This window comes from Carassius gibelio, chromosome B3, assembly GCF_023724105.1.
Source record: "Carassius gibelio isolate Cgi1373 ecotype wild population from Czech Republic chromosome B3, carGib1.2-hapl.c, whole genome shotgun sequence".
Taxonomy (NCBI): domain Eukaryota; kingdom Metazoa; phylum Chordata; class Actinopteri; order Cypriniformes; family Cyprinidae; genus Carassius; species Carassius gibelio.
This window is the reverse complement of record NC_068398.1, coordinates 11,210,532-11,231,216: the sequence shown is the minus strand read 5'-3', so window position 1 is coordinate 11,231,216 and position 20,685 is coordinate 11,210,532. Positions and strand designations below refer to the sequence as shown.

Here is a 20,685-nt window from a genome sequence, read left to right as displayed (position 1 = left end):
TGGTTTTTAATCACAATTTGTACAGTGTCCCAACATTTTTGGGTTTGAGTTTGTACATCAGGAGTTTGAATCATGGAATAGAAGATGCATTGTTGGAGGATGTTGAAGGTGCCAAGCTGTTGTTTCTCAAATCTCGAAACTCATGCATGTCCACACAACCCATGTGTCTGTGTCATCAGATGTGTAAGGAAGCTCTTGACAAAAGTGCTGTGCCTCTTAGAAAAGCTGTTAGCATTGTAAACAACCTGGTGCATGAATAGGACAACCCATCAGAGATGGAAGAAGGAGGCCCGATTAAGGAGATGGAAGATTAAATAAATACAAAAAGATCAATGAACCGTGTTCTTCAAGAGTTTTATAGTATTCCAAATATGAATGAACTCTCTAGCATACTCAATTACCACAAAAACACCTGAAACATTTATTACAATATATTCTTTTGTTTTCCATAGCAGAACGGTCAAACGGGTTTTGATGTATGCCAGACATTTTTGGGAGAATTGTATATATGTAAATATATAAATAATAAAAATATATATAAATCACTAGGCAGCATGTCCAACACATCAAAACAACACTACCATTAACCTGTTAGACTTCAAGGCAAATTCATGTCTTCACCCACAACTGACCTTTAGTTCTCCAGCTGTTTTCTCTAGTCTCTAAACTAAAATCATCCAGTAAATACATTATCTGCTTAACCAGCCAATAAAAACAGCCTTCTGCAGTTTTAAAACCTGTATATCTTTGATCACTACTAATTGTTCCATTTCAAAGGAGAGTTCAGGAACAAACTCAAATCTGTAAATCATGTTTTACATAAAACCCCCATATATTTATTCTTGATTTCAAAGAAGTCCAAAGACACACTGCATACTTGTGACAGAACAGTGTGAGGTTGGTGTTCAAAGCCCACCACAGATGCAGAGTGTTTCCACAACAATCTTCTCGTGCCCACCAGCTGTGTTTAAACTGGAAATGTTACTGTTAGGAGAAAATCCGGCCATGATCTCCCATCGTGAGGGATCACCCACAGGAAAAAGAGCTTTAAAGGGTTAGTTCACCCAAAAATGACAATTAGCCTGTGTTTTACTCACCTCCAAGGCATCATAGATATATATGACTTTCTTCTTTCAGAGTTATATAAAAAAATGTCTTTGATCTTTCAAGCTCTATCATTGCAGTCAGCGGGTGTTGCATTGCTTCAGACCAAAACAAGTTAAATAAAAAGCGCCCATCCATAAAAAAAATTAAAAATAAAAAAAATCACCACACTTCCTGTGAATGGAATGAATTAAAGGGTTAGTTCAACCAAAAATTTTAATTATGTCATTAATGACTCTCATGTCGTTCCAAACCCGTAAGACCTCTGTTCATCTTCAGGAACACACTTTAAGATATTTTAGATTTAGTCCGAGAGCTTTCTGTCCCTCAATTGAAAATGTATGTACGGTATACTGTCCATGTCCAGAAAGGTAAAAAAAAACATCATCAAAGTAGTCCATGTTACAGAATTTGTTGAAGCATCGAAAATACATTTTGGTTAAAAAATAACAAAAATTATGACTTTATTCAGCATTGCTTTCTATTCCGGGTCTGTTGTGAGTGCGAATGCTGTGACTGTTGACGTACAAAACTGCTGACGTGTTTTCTGTAGTGCCCAATAACAAAGATAACACGTCAGCAGCATCATACATCGCACTCACAACAGGCCCGGAAGAGAAGATAAAGATCATTTTTTTTATATTTTTGGACCAAAATGTATATTCCATTAAATAAAATTCTAACTGACCCTCTGATGTCACATGGACTACTTTGAAGATGTTTTTATTTCCTTTCTGGACATGGACAGTATGGCGTAACTTGCCTGGAACGGTACAAAGTCGTTAGTCGTGGTATGAAATAGTGATTACGAGCTCAAAAACCTGCCTGGAATTTCGAACCTGCCAGACGTGAGAGAGCAAATGAGGAATTGCCAAGAACTGATGTCCGTCAAAGCTAATTAAATGCATGGTCCGAGGAGAATGAGTGGAGATTTGGTGAAGTGTCCTGTTGAGTTGCTATCATTTAGCATCGCAGCAATGTGCACTGGAGCTAGTCTACGAGCAGCAGTGCACAATAATGACACATATATTTTTACTGTCATTGAATAGCAACGTTTTCTTTATATCTAGTGGCAGTGATCATGACGTTAGTTTAGATAAGTAACGGTGACCTTTGTCATAGTGTCGTTGAAGTGGTAAACTTTGTCTTTGTCATCTAGAAATGGAAGGCATCATGCTAGCTATATGGAAGTTTCTAAGCGTTTATCTCTTCCTCCGGTGAAAATGTTGTTGCAAACGTAGCCGCGTGTCTGTCGCTGTGATTGACAGGTGCTTGTGTGGGCGGTGCTGTCCCATGGAAACTGCGTTGGGAAGCCTGTGCTGTAGGGAAGTGAGTGCGTTTGGGTCACTGTTGGTCGATACCTCTCTATCTATCTGTCTGTCTATCTATCTATATATCTAGTCTATTTATCTATATATAAATCTATGTATTTGTCTATTTATCTATAATCTGCGCTATCTGAATACTCTTGTCAACTACTCTACTACTCGTCTCTCTAGTCACTCTCAATGCTCTCAAGGCGGGCTTTGGTAAATTCTCTCCCCAACGTTGTAATAACTGGCACAGTTCACAATAAGCTCAGTTGTAGAGCACTGCATTAGCAGTGCAAAAGGTTGTGGGTTCGATTCCCCCCAACACACATACTGGTACAATAATGTGTTGCCTGAATGCACTATAAGTCGGTTTTGGATAAAAGCATCTGCTAAATGCATAAAAGTAACTAATAAACCTGCAAACACGCAAAGCTACACAATGGGGGGTGGTAAAGTACCAAATATGTGAAAGGTTACAGATGACCCCTTATCTTTGGTTAGCATTTCCCCACCACCACCACCACATCCCCTAGGGCTCTGAGTCCCAACGGTAGAGCTTCTTTTCCTGCCTGAGCCCCAGGGTTGATCTTATTGTTGGCATACATCAGGAGTTACTACTTCTTCCCCTGTTTATGCAATGGTAATTATAAAAACAGCTAAATCAGTACAAGCTGTTGAAATAGCACAAGAAAATAGGACTGCTGGTCCTGATCCTATTTTTGGTCAATTTCACAATGCATGCAATCTTAAATTATAAGACCCTGAAAGCATCAGGTTCACAAAACACTTTTGAGGTTTTCATATGAAGAGAGGAAAACAAAATGTTACCATCACTATAGCTGTGTAAACATGACCCATAGAGGGCATGTGAGAGGAGGAGTGAGAGAAAGAGCAGACAGCGAGAGATAAATCAATCACTATGCACCTGATCTGGAACACAGTTCGATTCCCACTAATTAGGGCCCATAGAAGACTTAATGGTGTAATTAACGGTTTTCATAGAACTGAAACCAGACCACATCTGGAATCCTCAAGGGTATGTCTGTCTCGACAAGCCCACTAGAGTGTGAGAAACTACACTCTCATGGGTGCCTACAATCATAAAGGGATCACAGTGTTTAACTGAGGTTGTAAAATGTAAGGCTAATGAAATGTTTTTACTTCACGGTGACAAAAAAAAATATATACATATATTTTGTCTCTAATTACTTTTTAAAACAACACAAAATTTGGCACATAATTCGTTTTTTTATTATTATTATTGATTATAGCTTCAAGCATGGAACTGGAAGGTGTCCAAACTGAGCAATTCAGAGAAACTTCCTGTACAGTTAGCTTAAGACAACTTGATAAAGAGAGAAGCTTGATCTGAAAAGACAGCAAGTGGTCTATTCCCAATTGGAGAGATTTCCTCCTAATGAAGGCCATCTGTTTTTACTGCTTCTTTATTATGGCCCGCAATAATTTTACAGTCATCCTGCAATCTCCACTGTGTTTAACCTGGTGCAGGTGTTGTGTACTTGGCATGAGCTACCAGAGATTGGAAAGCGTTCTGGGGAGTTAGGGCTTTTCTGTAGTGCTGACCTCAGTGCCAACCCCCCATCACCCCCCATCACTTTTAAATGGGCTTTGATGGCTGAGGTCTTGCAGAGCCCAACAGCTGCTCCCAAATTAGAGACCAGAAGACAACACGACAGAGGCCTGGAATGCCAGGATTGCCTCATTGCTTTCCCACTTCAGAGCTCTGGCAAATCAAACACAGTACTGTGGATGTTAGAGATTCCCTTTAGTGCGCAATAGTCCATTTCATGATGCAGCCACACTAAATGAAGCCACTTTTCTAATGTCAGAAATACAAGTATTAAAGTGACGTGACATACAGCCAAGTATGGTGAACCATACTCAGAATTTGTGCTCTGCATTTAACCCATCCTAAGTGCACACACACAGCAGTGAGTACACAGACCTGGAGCAGTGGGCATCCATTTATGCTGCGGCGCCCGGGGAGCAGTTGGGGGCCCAGTGCCTTGCTCAAGGGCACCTCAGTTGTGGTACTGCTGGCCAAAGACTCGAACCCACAACCTTAGGTTTAGGAATCAAACTCTCTAACCACTAAGCCACGTAATATTCACACAAAAATGCCAATTCTGTCATATTTCTGAATCCTCATTTCATTCTAAACCTGTATGACTTTCTGTATGACACAAAATAAAATTTTAAAGAAAGCTGGCCTTCATTAGATCAAAAAACAATCCTCAGATTATCTTATCTTCTTGTGTTTCACACAATAGTACAATTTAAATGTATGTGGCGCGTTATCACTGTTTTCTGGGTCAAATGCAAAGTGATGAACAATGCAACTACCATGTTCAAGGCTTAGAACAGTAGTAAGAAAATCATTAAAATAGTCCATATGACATCAGTGGTTCAACTCTAATTTAATGAAGTTACGAGAAAACTTTTTGTGTGCAAAAATACAAAAATAGTACAAAAATAATGACTTTATTCGATGATTTCTTCTCTTCCATGTAAGTCTTCAATATGCATTCACAAGAGTACCATGACACATTTGCAGGGGCCTGCCTTCATACTTATAACACGGACACACACAAAAAGTATTCTTGTAGCTTTATTAAAATATGGTTGAACCACTGATGTCTCATAGACTATTTTAACAATGTCCTTACTACCTTTCTGGGCCTTGAACGTGGACCAGTTCTGTGCTGTCTGCGGAGGGTCAGAAACCTCTCGGATTTCATGAAAAATATCCTAATCCTAATCCTAATATCCTTCAAAAGAAGAAAGAAGGTCCCAAAGGTTTGGAACAACATGAGGTTGACTAATTAATGACAGATTTTTCATTTTTGGTTGAACTATCCCTTTGAGTCCGACAAAACCTCACTGGAGACGGACAAACGTATACAAACTTGACAAAAGCAAGCTAATATTGCAAAATTCTAACTGATTGGAAGCATTTACATCAAGATTAAAAAACAAAAATGGTTTAGTCTGACTGAAAATGACATTTGTAAACTGCATGAACTGTTGCTGTCATAAATGTTCATTTGTTTTCGGTAGAGGTGAGTGGTTGATCAGAGTTCTGAGAGCCATGGAGAAAAGCTGCTTTCTCTTGCATTATTGGGTCTCTAATTAGCCAGTGTCCACTGATGAACACGGACCAGGTCACAAGGGTCAGTGCGACCAGAGGCAGGGATATTTAATCACCCTGCCAAAGAGGAGGGCCAGGATATTTGTGATTGGGTATTGTACATGGTCAGTGGAATGTGACTCCTTAGTCGTGGACGGTGAAACACACCCAATGCAATATCCCTCACCTGAGGCAGTGGGCTATTGCATTCACAAAGAAAAGAACATAATGAGTGAGGAAATGAAGGGTTGAAAGAGTGAAGACTTAAAACAGAGCGCTTGACAGTAAAAGAGAAAATCAGATTGGAGATCCTGGGACTACAATTACAGGACTTTTAAAGTATTAACTAAATCAGTGAAGCTGCACAAATAGGGAGTTGAAAAGATCAACACTGAGAACGAAAGTGAGGGAGGATGTTAGGTGTATGACTAGAGACTTAAGCCTTTAGAGAGAGAAGCCTGTCATGCTGATTTTTCATCCCTCCAACAGTGCAACTTGTTTTCCTTCAATATATTTTAATAAAAGTGGTCTTAGAGCCTCCCCCACCTTGCCCTCGGGCCAACATGGAATGTCTGTTCCTTCTTCCCTCCTGCTGCTGAAGGAGAAAAAAAAAGCTAGTTAAAAAAGCTAGATCACGCACTTGACCAACACAACTCAAATTAAGAGAAAAAGATTACTATAAGCCTGCACTATATTTCCCGTAATTCACATTATATGTTTTTGTTACATGAAGACACACAGATCCAGAGTCTTGTCTAAACATTGCCAGGAAAACTCTAGGCCACAAGATACCCTGTTATGAGGACAAACCAGCTAAGGCAACTATGCTTCTTTGTGTATCTCGATGAGTAAATCCCATATGGCTTGTTTTGGCATGAGCAAATTTGTGGACAGAGCATTGGAGATGAGTGAAAGGCCTACACAATATTCCTCTGTTAAAGATGGTTATCCTTAAAGCATAAGGTATGCAAGCTATTTCATCATTGCCAGCTCTCCGCTCCAGTTTCACGCTATTGCATTCTCCAGCTCTCAAACTGCTTAGGCAGTTTCCTTCCTCAACAATAGGTTTGGGTCAGTTGAATATGATTTAAAGCTAAGGGTCCAATGGAATCCATGAATAAACTGCTTGCCATCAGTGCATCTCCTTTACTTTCTCTCTCTCTCTGGAATGAATCCCCTCTTCGGCTCACTAAACCCAGCCAAGTGGCCAGTCTGTCAGGAACTTCCACTCTGATGAAGTAAAACAGCAGCTGCACCGCAGTGTGTGATAACATCCTGGAGTAAATATCTTGCATAGTGTATGCTCGGTGGTGAAGAGGAGGACAAGTGTGATAACATTTAAAAATATTACCTGATAACAATTAAATGCAGATTTAGACAACAGAGAAGGTGATAAATTCAGTGATCAAGGATGCTGACAGACAGCATTAGCAGCAAGGTGCACAGTGGGCTTTTGTGGTGTCTGTTGACATCCACCCGTTGTAACACAGCTTTTGAACCTCAGAAGACAATACAACAAGAACACACATCAAAGCAGTAAGTGCTCTGAAAAATTGAGGCGATACAAAAAAAAACTGCATATGGGACAGAAAATTATACCTCTCTACTAAACCTGTTTATATCAGACTTAACTGATATATCTCTGCTAGGGAGGTCTCCCAGTGAATTTCTATTGCCAGGTTTGTAATAATTATACAGCTTTTGTAAGGGAGCTCTGCAATTGTGATCTTCTGGCTGATATTAATGCTGTACTCATGCCAATTTGTCATCCTCTCTGTCGTCTTTAAGTTTCTAGGGGGGAAAAACAGATGATCATTTGGCTGAAGGCTGAGGCAGGCACGTACAGGTGAAGTTATGGGAGTAGTTTCACTCACCTCTGTGAGGAGGCGTGGGAACCAGAGATCTGCCAGTAGTGCATGAGTAACAAGAGCCTGAGGGAGTGTGGCGTAATCTCAACTCCCACTTTTCTTTTCTCTTTTCCTTCCTCACTTACACGCACAAGATACACACACGTAAACACACTGAAGCACTCAATTATTTTAAGATGATCAATCTGTGCATGAATTTTCTGACACCGTCCTTTGTGCTTTGCCTTGTTTTCCTTCTAACACAATAATGCTGGGGTTACAATAATGCTTGACACTCATGATGAGATTTTATTTTCTGTTACCTTTCCATTACCTTGTGTGGGCAATCACACAAAGGCTATGATTAAGCTAATGCTAGTGGATTAATGTGAATAGAGATGCATGTTGTAAACAGACAAAGTGTGCAAAAAAAATGGCAGACAGGCATGTCATCAGCCTAAATCACTTTTATCTGTAATATCCTACTGGAAGAATGTGCAAATTTATTATGAAGAATAGTCACTGCAAGGGTGTTTTTCCATCTCAAAAAAAAAAAAAAAAAAAAAAATTACATAAATAAATAAAAGTTAAAATTGTGAGATATTGAGTTGCAACTACTCTGAGGTAGAAACAGATATACTACTTCAAATATACCATTTTGCTTAAAGGGATAGTTCACCCGAAAATGAAAATTCTGTCATTTATTACTCACATATACAGTACAGACCAAAAGTTTGGACACACCTTCTCATTCAAAGAGTTTTCTTTATTTTCATGTCATACTGAAGGCATCAAAACTATGAATTAACACATGTGGAATTATATATGGAATTATATACATAACAAAAAAAGTGTCAATGAAAATATATCATATTCTAGGTTCTTCAAAGTAGCCACCTTTTGCTTTGATTACTGCTTTGCACACTCTTGGCTTTCTCTTGATGAGCTTTAGGAGGTAGTCACCTGAAATGGTCTTCCAACAGTCTTGAAGGACTTCCCGAGAGATGCTTAGCACTTGTTGGCCCTTTTGCCTTCTGTCTGCGGTCCAGCTCACCCCTAAACCATCTGGATTGGGTTCAGGTCCGGTGACTGTGGAGGCCAGGTCATCTGGCGCAGCACCCCATCACTCTCCTTCTTGGTCAAATAGCCCTTGATGCCTTCAGTGTGACTCTACAATTTTCATAGTCATGAAAATAAAGAAAACTCTTTGAATGAGAAGGTGTGTCCAAACTTTTGGTCTGTACTGTATGTCGTAACGCAACCTTACTCACACAAACCTATTAAAAAGACTTTTTGTTCATCTTCGGAACACAAATTAAGATATTTTTGATGCAATCGAGAGCTCTCTGACCCTCCCATAGACAAGAAATATCTTTACACGATCAAGGTTCAGAAATGTTCCAAGGAGATAAAAATATCCCATGTGACATCAGTGGTTCAACCGTAATTATATAATGCAACCAGAATACTTTTTGTGTTCAAAGAAAAAAAAATTTTGTAAACTTGTTTTTAAAACATTAAAAGTTGAACCACTGATGTCACATGGATTATTTAAATAATCTCCTTGCAACGTTTCTGAGCTTTTATCATGTAAGGATCTTTGCTGTCTATGGGAGGGTCAAAGAGCTCTCAGAATGCATCAAAAATATCTTAATTTGTGTTCAGAAGATGAACGAAGGTCTTACATGTTTGGAACGACACAAGGGTCAGTAATTAATGACAGAATTATAAATTTTGGGTGAACTTTAAGTCTGGAATATACTAGGTCGCCGTGATTTTTCCAAGAAAGACATGTTCCTGAATCAACATCTTCTGATGATCCTAGATCAACATTATTGTCCAAAAATATAGACTAAACCCAATTCCTACCCCTAAACCTAACCCTACCCTTAATTTAGTCCTAAAATCAGTGGGACATGATAGCTGATTAACAAGGGTGTAGAAGCACCTAACTCTGATTGTAAGCCTAAAACAGATATTTCCTGAAAAGTTATATCTCAATTCTGATTGGTTGATTGGAATGTTGTTCCAGGATCAACAAGGATGTTAATCCAGGAACATGTTGTACTTGGTGAAATCACGCTCACCGACTACACTACACAACTTTTAAAATCTGAACATACACTATAATAACTAAGGTATCATACACTACAAGATTTTAAATTAATTTCCATCATAACATGTTTGATTTCCTCCGACTGGATGGAATCATAGTTAAGGATGCAACGAAATGAAAATTCTTGGCCAAAGTCGAACAAAATGAAACACTGTGCCAAATAACGAACACGTTTTTTTCAAATTTTACCCCCATGAAGGACTATTTTGCCTGTTGTTTTTTTTTTTGCATTAATTAAATTGCAAAAATGTGCTCTTTACCATTTTGTCCTGCTTTTCAAATAAAAAAAATCTAATTACAAAACAACAATTTAAAAAATATTTAGTTAACACTGAACTTTATTTTTTTTACATTCTAGCAGACATTTTACCAACAAAGCACAGTTTAACTTTTACATGTATAATTTTGTAAAATAATATATTTTGGCCATTTTTGAGGCATGTACTTTTTTACTGTAAAAACTAAAGGCAACTTTACAATTTACAATACTATCATTTATGAATGTCGATGGAGTTATTGCTTTTTCTCAGCTTTTATTCATGTGCCGCGAGCTTCCTGCATGCATTAGAAAATATTACATTGTGCAGTTTATTTACTAATCGTATGAGGCAATCACAATTCCAATCATCTTACAGTAACCTAACCACCAGCATCAGCGAGCGACCTCTTTTTCTCATCGGAGACGTGATGCAGCACTAAACAGTCTCTCGCTGTCAGTGCTTGTTATGAGTTCTGCGTCTTTCTCTGATAGTTTTATATACTTCCACACTTCCGATCTAGCTAGTTTTAAATGAGCATTCTGTATTTTAACACACATTACAATTAAATAGCAATCATACTGCAAAGACAATAGCTAACCCTTGAACCTAATAAGCTGGTTGACTACTGCCAAATGTGAAAATGCAAATACACAAACAGATTTAGCTGTACTAAAGAGGCATATTCAAGTGACTTAAGTAAGTTAAGTACATAAGCCCAGGCCTCCCTAAAGAAGCCAAAAAGGAATGACAATAGATTAGAGATATAATACATATCATAGTCTGGAGTGGGGGCGAATGAGTGCGTGTGGGTGCCGGGGGACAGTGGGCTGGCAGCTGTCGTTGCCGTTCAGGGGCCCACAGGTCCCGGCCTACCTCTAATGACCAGACCAGCTGTCGGAATTGCGAGTTGTGGGATGTGGGGCTGTGCGAGGCGGGGAGGGCATGAGAACTACAACCCCCCTGTCCTGAGGGGCGTGTCCCTAGCCTGTCTCCCCTCCTCTGAAAGAGGGTGATTGATGGCGCAGGGTTGACACCAGGCTTGAGGAACAATTGACTCGGGAGGAACGCAGTCTAACAGAGGCCTAGGTTTGCCTCAATCTCTTATTCTTCTCTTTTTTTTCAGAGGCAAATGCAGGATCAATTGAAGTTGTAATTCAGTCATTTTTCTCAATGTCTCTTTCTGACATTTTAGGTTCAACATATGCCACTCTTAACACCCTTCAAAGACCTTTTAACCAGTGCCAAGGGAACGAGACATTCCATCACTTATTTGTTTAGCGATTATTTGTCAGATTAGTCAAATGCAGTCTGCTTTGTGAAGACTGACTAAATTACCAGACATGCAACCAGTCTCCGTGCAAACAGACGCCACGCCAGAGTTAGGCCCAAGCACATCAAAGCAAATCCAGCAGCCCTGAGCACTCGTAGGTGTGGTTTATTAATTCAAACTCTGGAGGGAAGAGCAGAAAGACGAGTAACAGTGTAGCCTCTGGAGTACGATGGGTTATCTGTGGGCATCGGCATTTGAGCTTCAGCTCCAGGGCATTTAACACAGCCCCTGACCCCGAGCATTAAACCTCAGGACCCTCTCAGGAGCCCTTTTCAACAAGTCACTAGTACCTCCTGTCCTCGAGTCAGATTTACAGCCCTAGGGAGGAGGCCAGTGCGGAGGGGGCACTGTCCTGCAGCTGTCCACAGCGGACTTAAGCAGTTATTTCACACGAAAACACAGCAATGGCATTCAGAATTCCAGCAGCTGGCTCTCGTCCAGCCCTCATCTGAAATATAGTTCCTGACACTGAGCAGCCAGCTTTTGCACACTCAACTAGTTACTGCACACAAACACGGACATCAGTAAAAGACATTGTGAACAGATTCTGATGGGCTGACGACTTGTTAAAAGGTACCCGGCAAGTTGGCACTGGAGATGGGACAGAACTGGACTTTCTCATGGCTGAGAAATTCTGGGTTTGGACCCCTGAGATCAGCAATTAAACCCACCAACTGGACACAAATCACTTTTGCCTTGATCTGGCACAATCAGGGAGGAGGGAAAACAGAACATGAGATTGAGTGGGAAACGCGCCAAAGAATAAATGAACCCTTGATCCCTACACATAAACATTCCTTTGCTCCCACACACAAACAGACACTGTAACACAGTTTCACACAACTTAATAATAATTTAGCGAGCTGGTGTGAAAATCAAACACCTTGTCTCACAATGCAGGCAGTGATCTATCGCTCACTTATTTGCCCAGGATAACAACCTCTTTGTGTGATGCGTGTTTGTGCATGTGAATTTGAGAGAGAGGAAAGTGGGGGAATGTGCTAGGAGAGGTCAAACGGAGGAGACCACTCGCCATGTAACTCACTAAAAACTGATTTATTTCCCAAGCTCTGAGCTTGAAATAGCACAGAGAATTGCTGTACTCTTTATATATTCTAAGTTCCTGTAATGGATATTTTTACTTGATCTGTATATTTATTTTCTGGGGTCTGTGGCCTGTGGTCTTTCTTAGAATCAGGTTTTGTTTTAGTTTTTTTGTTTTTTGTATTTCTGACTTTTGAAACTTATCTGATTGGGAAATGCAGAGGTGTTACTGGGAGATATCCCTCATTTTCCAACCCTACCAGAAAGACTTCATTTCTTATCATGCAAGGAACCGAGAGTGCAGAAGTTAGTTGTGAGAATGTCTGACCATGGAGGAAAGAACAGGAAATGAATACAGGCAGAAAATGGTGAGATCACTGCTACAACCATAAAGGAACATGCCCAAGCCTTTACCTAAAACACAAACAGAGATGTCTAAAACAAAACAATATTATCACACCAGGCAGTTGTACAGTCGTGAAACCTTGATCATGGAAAGAGCCCAAATTAAGGTAATAAAGACAGTGATCACAAAAGCAACTCTCTGATTGGCCATGACGTTTCTTAGTAGGGGGTCTGCGTTGCTGATTGGCCATGACAAGTTTTGTGGTGGGGGCTTTAATCCTCTCCACACTCTCTGCAGGCGCTCAGTGGAGTTTTCCCACATAAATCACACTGCACTCGGGTGGTTAAAACATTATTGTTTTTTCAGGCCTCATAGCTTGCTAGCACTTAAAGGCCAAGTAGTATGCTAGCACAAATAGTACATATACATCCTGTTCTTGCTAGAAGGGTTGGCAGCATTTAAACAGTCACAGTTCAGGCAGCCTTTTATCAATCAAGGCTAAATATACTGTGTAGAAGACATTAAAAAGCCTGTCGCTAGAAACTACAAACAAATGTTCTAGCACATCTTTCATACATTTACATATACATTTAACTAACGCTTAATCCACATTGCATAATAGTAAGATAATTTCAAAAAATAAATATCAAACAAATCATACTACTATAAAAACAAGATTTGCATTGAGTGTTTAAAAACAAGCCTAAAGATAACACTTTTCATTTCATTTTATTGGTCTCAAATACCCAAATCTACCAGGAAGGCTTATTGTCCAGAAAAGCTCTGAAAGTACAAATTTGTTTAGTTTCACTTAACAGTTTCTGGTCCCCCCTGAATTCCATAGTATTTTTTCCCATTCCAAGTAGTCATTGGGGACCAGGAACTGTGTAAGCCCACATACTTCAAAATATATTTGTGTGTGTGTGTGTGTGTGTGTGTGTGTGTGTGTGTGTGTGTGTGTGTGTGTGTGTGTGTGTGTGTGTGTGTGTGTGTGTGTGTGTGTGTGTGTGTTCAGCATAAGAAAGAAACCCATAAGGTTTGGAACAACCTGTGGGTGAGTAAATGATGACAGAAGTTTTATTTTGAGGGTGAACTATTTCTTTAAGTATGTTTTCATGGCTCTGATCTATTTGTTAAAGAAGTCTGACATTGCAACACTGGAACAAGTTTTTTCAATAGTCAATTCAACACCAAAAAAATCATTGAACAGGACCATTGTTGAACAGTTTTGTTATTAATGACGTAAGCCATTCTGCTTCACTATTAACCGTATCCTTGATAAATCCAAATGCAGTTTTCCAGCTTTTATTCCCTTCTTCTTTAACTGCTTATTACCCTAATTATTTTTAAGACTTACTTGTATGTTTCAGTGTGCAGTTATCAGCAATCTCCTCTGGGATGTTCGGGGTGGGGGGTTAAGTGGGTGAAGAGTGAGGAACAGGGACATTTGGCATTGCTTCCCACAGGGTGGTCCACCTTCACAAAGTAGATTCACCATCCCACTTCCATTTAGAACATACAGTACCAATCCATCCACACAAAGAATAGGGGGAAAATATATAACTACAAAAAAACAGCAGACTGGATTACAAAGCACTACTACATCACAATAGTACTCAAATATTTGCTGATGTTTGATAAACATCAATATTGCAAGTGAGAGTCTATACAGCTGAGCAAATTTCCTCTTTTCAGAAATACAACATCAATGGGATGTTTAACTAATCAGAATCTAGGCACATGACCTCTACATTTAAACATGCCCCCAGGTGCTGAAGGCAAGCGTGAGACCACGTTTTGCCTTCACCAGCAGTAACTAGGGCAGTAAATCAGTGTGTCCATCACCTTCTTGTTTGTCTGATGTTGGAACCCCATAGAGCTCTGCGAGAACCTCATCACCTTTCTTTCCCTTCATTTTCACTTTCCTTTCTAAACACATACACACCTCTGCAGTTTCACACACTGCTTACATAAATTAACAAAAAATATAGCATGTCCTTTAACGTTAAAAGCCCAATATATAAAAAAAAAAATGCTCATAAAAATCTTTATATCATGGCCACATATTAATCGCCTGAGGTGCACATATGAAACATTTCATGTCAAGCTCAATGAGACAAAAGATTCTCATCTGATAGATTTGTTGCTTTGAAATTTCATGGTAAGCATTTTGCAGTTCAACGGGTTCCCTCAAAACACTTTTTCTCTGCTGCAGAGAACCATTTATCATGGTTTTTTTCTCATATTTTAACTAAAACACACTCGTATTACTGACTCTCTGTCATCAGAGCGCTGTGACAACAGAGCCATTTGATCTATTTCAAGTCATCTGCCAACCATAACCACAATTTGACAGGCAGACAAAAAATATTGCCTCCCCTTCAGAATAGTGTGCATGAATTAACCTCGTACACAACAAAAACAATAAATAAAATGGCATCCTGAAATGCGGCAGGAGAGAACAGCTCCTGTTACCAGTCTGAATCCACAAGTACTCAAAATGACATCTCAAAGAAGCTACATCAGACAACTGTTGCTTAACATTCTCCAATTATCTAGCACAACCAGAAGAGAGCCATGATAATCTGAAGTACACACTCAGTGAAATATAAATACTCTAGGAGAGTCTGATTAAAAATAGTAGAGATTGAAAAGTGGTGAAACCCAATTGAATTAACTAATCAGGTAGCTAAACCACAACAAATAAAAGCAGGTGCTCAGGTTATGGTTCCTGGTGAATTGTGGCAGGCGATTTATCCCATTTCTCTGTTTAAAAAAATAAGACATAAAGCTTAGCCCTAGATGTACAACAGACTATCGCTTGACCATTTCCATGGCTGTTAAATGCAGGTGCACCAAAGTAAAAAATTTGTCTGACACATCAAAAAATGATAATTTGACATTATTCTATTTACTAAATCAAAAAATCTAAAAAAAAAATAATAATCTAATAAAAACATATCTAAGTGAAAAAAAAAAGTGAAGTGAAAGTCGTGACATTTGCCAAGTATGGTAACCAATGCTCAGAATTGGTGCTCTGCATTTAACCCATCCAAGTGCACACACACAGCAGTGAGACGTGAACACACACCCAGAGCAGCGGGCACCAACTGGGGGTTCAGTGCCTTGCTCAAGAGCACTTCAGCACTGGGTATTGAGGGTGGAAAAGAGCGCTGTTCATTCACTCCCTCCAACCTCCAACTCCTACCAGCACTGAGACTCGAACCTGCAACCTTCGGGTTACAAGTCCAACTCTCTAACCATTAGGCCACAGCTCCCCATCAAGCCAACACTGATACAAGAAAAAAAATCTTTAATAATATAAGCAAATAGCTGATATGGCACCAAACTATTATTTTTCAGAGATAACCTAATAATTACCCACAATAGTGAAATAAAATGCATGTTATGGTTTTAGGCTAAGTGTCTTCACTACATGATTCCGAAAACAATCATTCTATGAATCTTCTGGTTAACTTTTGAAAGTAAATGATACTTGTTGGTGCTAGATAGGCCAATACAAACTTTCTACTTATCCCACTATAATGTTGTTGTCTCATATTTGCTGTGAGCTTTATAGACCCCATACACATTGCTTGCACTAATTTATTCACTGATAGATGGGGTACCCTAAATGTTAGTGTTTTGCCCGTCCCCCCTCCTGCACCCCCTGCAGAGAGAAACTGTGTCATAATGCAGTAGCCCTTTTCTCATTCAAATCACTGCCATTGTCTCTGTAAGCAACCAGCTCTGCTATGTGCCAAAGAACAACTGAGGCTCTATATGTTGCAGAAAATGAGTACACCAGGGCAGGGTGTAGTGAAGAAGCTTCAATGAACACCCATGCTGCTTTGCGAGAAATGAGGGAGAGCAACGTCTGCTCCCATTTTCATCTACCAAACACAATTCATATTCTTCAACACAATATAAAAATGTAAATACAAAAACAAATGACCATTTACATACGTCATGTGGGAGATCCCAAAGGCCCTTTATATGATTAAGTGAAACAGGTCGCAAGGACAGATTAACAAATCTCCATTTCATATCTCAATATGTACTGAATGTTTTTGTTTTGTTTTTTTGTCTTAGTGTGTTAGTTGTGTTCAACTAACAAATTCCAGACAACTATGTTGTTTGGCAATATAAATAAATACATTTTCTTAATCTAAAACTTTAGAGTATTTTAAAGTACATATAAAAATAGTGCTAGTGTAAAACTGACTTGTTTTAATCAAAAGTCTTTGGTGAGTTGCTATCCTTAGCAGTGCGTCTGATTAGCTCTTACTAGCATGGTTTTGTTTTAACATATCTTAATGCTAAGTTTATTTCCTTTAACTAAATATTATTTTTGTTTCTGAAAAGTATTGTAAAAGTATGTGTTTAAGTATAATCCCTCAAATAAACTGTTAAGGACGTTTTTTTCCATGCAGTGAAGGGTGATTATTATTAGTTAAAGAAAACATGTTAGCCTACTAGACCAACAGACAGCTAATTCAGCTTAGATTTGCTATCAGCACATACACTCTGAAAAAAAGCATTATTAGTTTTCCTTATATTTCCATTTTCTTCTAGTAAATAGATATATTTGAATCAACTATATTCCTAAACTTAACGTGACTCGCTATTGTGCCCCTTCTCTTTACCGTTTACTAACATCACATTTTCTACATATTTCTTACCTTTCGTCACTTCATTAGTCTACCTGTTCATTTATTTAAAGAACAAAAAAAGAACAGAAGTGCAAATGTTACTCTTGTGTCTTGTTTAAGATTTAATCCTCTACATAACCTGTTTTTCCGATGATAAAAATGTATTTCCAAGCCCTTGACGAATCTGCACTATTCCTTTCAGCGGAAGGACAAACAACATCCTTGAGTGAGCGAAGGCTTGAGGAGGGGGCGGAGTGATACGAAGGCTTGCTGCGGACTCGGATCCGAAGTGAAGTGGAGAAACTTTTTCAAAAGTTCCTGGAGGTGTTTCGAGACGCACGGCAGCCGAGTCCGAGCTGCAGAGGAAATACGGAATTGGACTATATCGAAAACGCTCAATTTCTATGAATTTCTCTCAAGTCAAATTATATGACGCTACTTCATCAATGTGATTCATTGGAACTTTAATCACCGTGTCATTTTTTTAAAGGATGTATTATTGCTAACATTTCAAAAAAGGAGTAGGATCGAGTTTCCACAGAAATGGGGAATTACAGTCTTTGGATATTTCTGTCAATTTTATATCTTGTGCAAAACAGCGAAGGTATGACTGATGCTTTTCTCTCTTTTTGTCTGGATAACTGATTTACGTGTAACCTGTTACATTAGAACCAATGAAAGAACATCACGACCTGTCTTTTATTAATGCTCTTTTATGACATTTTGCGGGTTTGCCCATAGCTTTCTGAAATCTGGTGCAGTAGATAATTAATTGATAGTCTGTTCTCTAATGTGTTAGTCCATCATTAGGTCAGAATAGCCTACATTTAAACGTGAAGCATTACGTTTTTGTAATAAACCACTGCACTTTTATTACGCCCCGAATTACGTTATGAAAATCATTGCAGAACATTATGCACGAATTATTAAGTGATGATGGGATAAAGCTTTCAAACCACACGATGACACATTCTCTTTGTTGCAGAGAAATGTTGCATTTGTTAATTATTTATTGTTGTGTAACTTTTACGAGTTTAGTTCTTCTACATAACATATTAATAATTTTAGAGGGCATACTGAGTCAGTGTGTATTTTGTCCTTGTCTGAACCGTGAGAAAGTAACAAAGTAGCCTAAATGTCCGCTTCGCTGCACTTGTAGTAAACGACCTATCAGCGTGCAATTTAGATTGTCATCAGGGTCCTACTGTTAAATCACTGCAGTAGATTATATCTGATACATTTTACGCTTTTGGTATTTTTCTATGCTGAAATATTGTGACTGGAAACATACATAATGATTTTTGTGGGATTTCTCGTACACAAAGCGGCTTGATCCTTTATTGTGCCGGTGTCTTTTACATAGAACAATCAACAATTGAACTTTCCTTTTGTTTTGTGCACTTATCATAAAATTCTGAAACATCGTTTTTTGTGATGAAATGCAGTATTCCCCACAACGGATTGTGATTTCCCTTCTGATTCTAAGTTCAATCAGCTAGTCTATGTAGGCCTATTTAAAATACACAATTATGGGAAATACAAACCCATATTCTGAAACGAAAAAGAATGAAATCTGATGCATGAGCTTGAATGCGCTCAAAGACCAAAAGGAGATCTTCGTAGCAAACAGTTACCGTTAAATTGATAAAGTTCTGCTAAGTATTAGAGTAGCTATTATCTGAAATAATAAGGCTCTGTTGCTTCGTATTAGATAAGAGTTCACGTGGTGAATTCTATTGTCATTCAAAGCGGGAGTCTGAGCGAAAGAATCTGAATGTTATCTTGCGGCACACTCACAGATAAGAGGCAATGTATATTTAGAAAAAAAGTAAACAATCTTAAACGAGGCACTGTTTCTCTGTGAAATAAGCGGGATATGCGTGTTGTAAATAGAAAAGAAATGTAATATCTTGCTACTATTTCAATAGGAAAGGGTCTTTGCTTCTTTCGTTTCTTTATAAAGTGGTCTGTGCCTCATTGTGCCCTCTCTTTCCACAGGACTGCGCTGCGTGGATACACACAGGCCGTGCGAAAATGGAGGAATGTGTGCCGATTCAAGATGCTTGTAAGCCCACAGTTGTCATTTTATTGCAAATACACTTTAATTCCATAGCCTACACTTTATCGAACTCAAAATTGTTTGCTAAAATCCTCTTTAATGAATAGAAAGCCTATTCACAGTGGTGTGGTTTCAGCAGGTTAACTGGATGACTGTTGCTATTGCTGTTATTCAACCTTGGTAATCAGTTTCACAGTGTGTGTGTGTGTGTGTGTGTGTGTGTGTGTGTCTGTGTGTCTGTGTGTGAGTTTAATGTCCTTTGAGTTTTAGTATAAGAATCTGAATCATTGACCAGATTCTATGACTCATGTTTAAATCAAGTTGGACCATATAATTTTGTGCTAACAATAAAGCCACACTACTGCACCTGTCCACAATATATCAGTCACATAAAATATTTGATTGAACTTCTGATAGTGAGTCAATGTGAGCTTTTTTTTGCTCATGCCAAGTAGTGTTCCAAATGTGTAGCATCCCTTCACACAGTCTTTGTCTTCATTGTTTATGCTAATACAAAGTGATTGTTATCACATGAAAGCCTGAGGCTGTTGTTTTATGTTTCCCGCCTGATTTGGAAAATGGTGTCTGTGCACTCTAGCTTCCATTCATGGTGATTAGTGTTTTTTTCCAGGAGGCACTAATACGTGGGAACCACTCTCAGTGGTTGTGTGTAATGGCAAAATCAATAGGGTGTTAAACTAAAAGCAATACATTTTGTGTTTGGTAAATGTATCTCTACAGATCAGTGGTTGTAAGATGCAGGAAATAGTTTTGTATTTTTTATTTGAACATGAAAGCCATGTTTATTACTTAATGGTATGTGACCACTCCTTCACCATCCAACTTAAAACAAAAATTTCACAACCAAGTAAAGCTCCCCCAACTGCACTAGTGTTCACTCTAAGAAAACTTTTTTATACAGCTTGTTAGTGTTAAGTTATCTTTACTTTGGTTATTTTATAACTGTAAGATGTTGCTGTTTTGTGCCTTTAAGGCATAATGTACCTACGTAAACCCCCCCTCCATTAACCAAATAATCTCTTAACCCAGGAAAGTTGTTATTGAATGCTCACTGGCCAAGTATCCTAGATGAAGCCTTGTTGGACTTTAAACCTGACATTTTAATGCAAACGCACACCAGAGGTGGTTGGTTGTGGAAACTGGGATTTAAGTCCCAACTGATTGATAATTTTTGAGGTTGAGGGAAGCTAAAAGTCATTGTTTTTTGTTTTAAAACTTTGGGCCGGTGACGGTTTCTCCATTAGGGCGATTGTGCGACGCACCACCAAAGGAAAGGGATGGATCTTTTTTTTCTTTTACATTCAACCAGACTGTTTGTGCTGCCTCTAAATAGTCTAATCAGCGCCGAGTCGCGTTTTGTGTAGTATCGCCCCTTTTAGGCGAATTCTGTCAAACTGAGAATCGGCCCGAGTGCTCTCATATACTTCCGTTCAAAGATCATTTTT

The 20,685-nt window shown here is 38.8% G+C and overlaps 1 protein-coding gene and 1 long non-coding RNA gene across 3 annotated transcripts in view; one reads left to right on the top strand and one right to left on the bottom strand.

Moving 5' to 3' along the window:
- Positions 1-17,435, bottom strand: part of LOC127952006 (uncharacterized) — a 30,712-nt gene extending 13,277 nt beyond the window's left edge. The window contains exons 1-2 of one of the 2 annotated variants that reach the window (XR_008152793.1): positions 17,300-17,402; positions 13,866-14,010 (exon numbers count right to left, since the gene is read on the bottom strand). This is a non-coding gene — a long non-coding RNA (uncharacterized LOC127952006). Of the gene's footprint in view, positions 1-13,865; positions 14,011-17,299 lie in introns of both variants that reach the window. The other variant, XR_008152794.1, reaches the window with a different exon arrangement.
- Positions 17,436-17,475: 40 nt separating this feature from the next.
- notch3 (notch receptor 3) overlaps positions 17,476-20,685 on the top strand; it is a 31,206-nt gene continuing 27,996 nt past the window's right edge. Inside the window, exons 1-2 of the mRNA XM_052550214.1 lie at positions 17,476-17,764; positions 19,159-19,225. Of these exons, the coding sequence (XP_052406174.1) occupies positions 17,704-17,764; positions 19,159-19,225 (128 nt within the window). The 5' untranslated portion in view covers positions 17,476-17,703. The remainder of the gene's footprint in view (positions 17,765-19,158; positions 19,226-20,685) is intronic.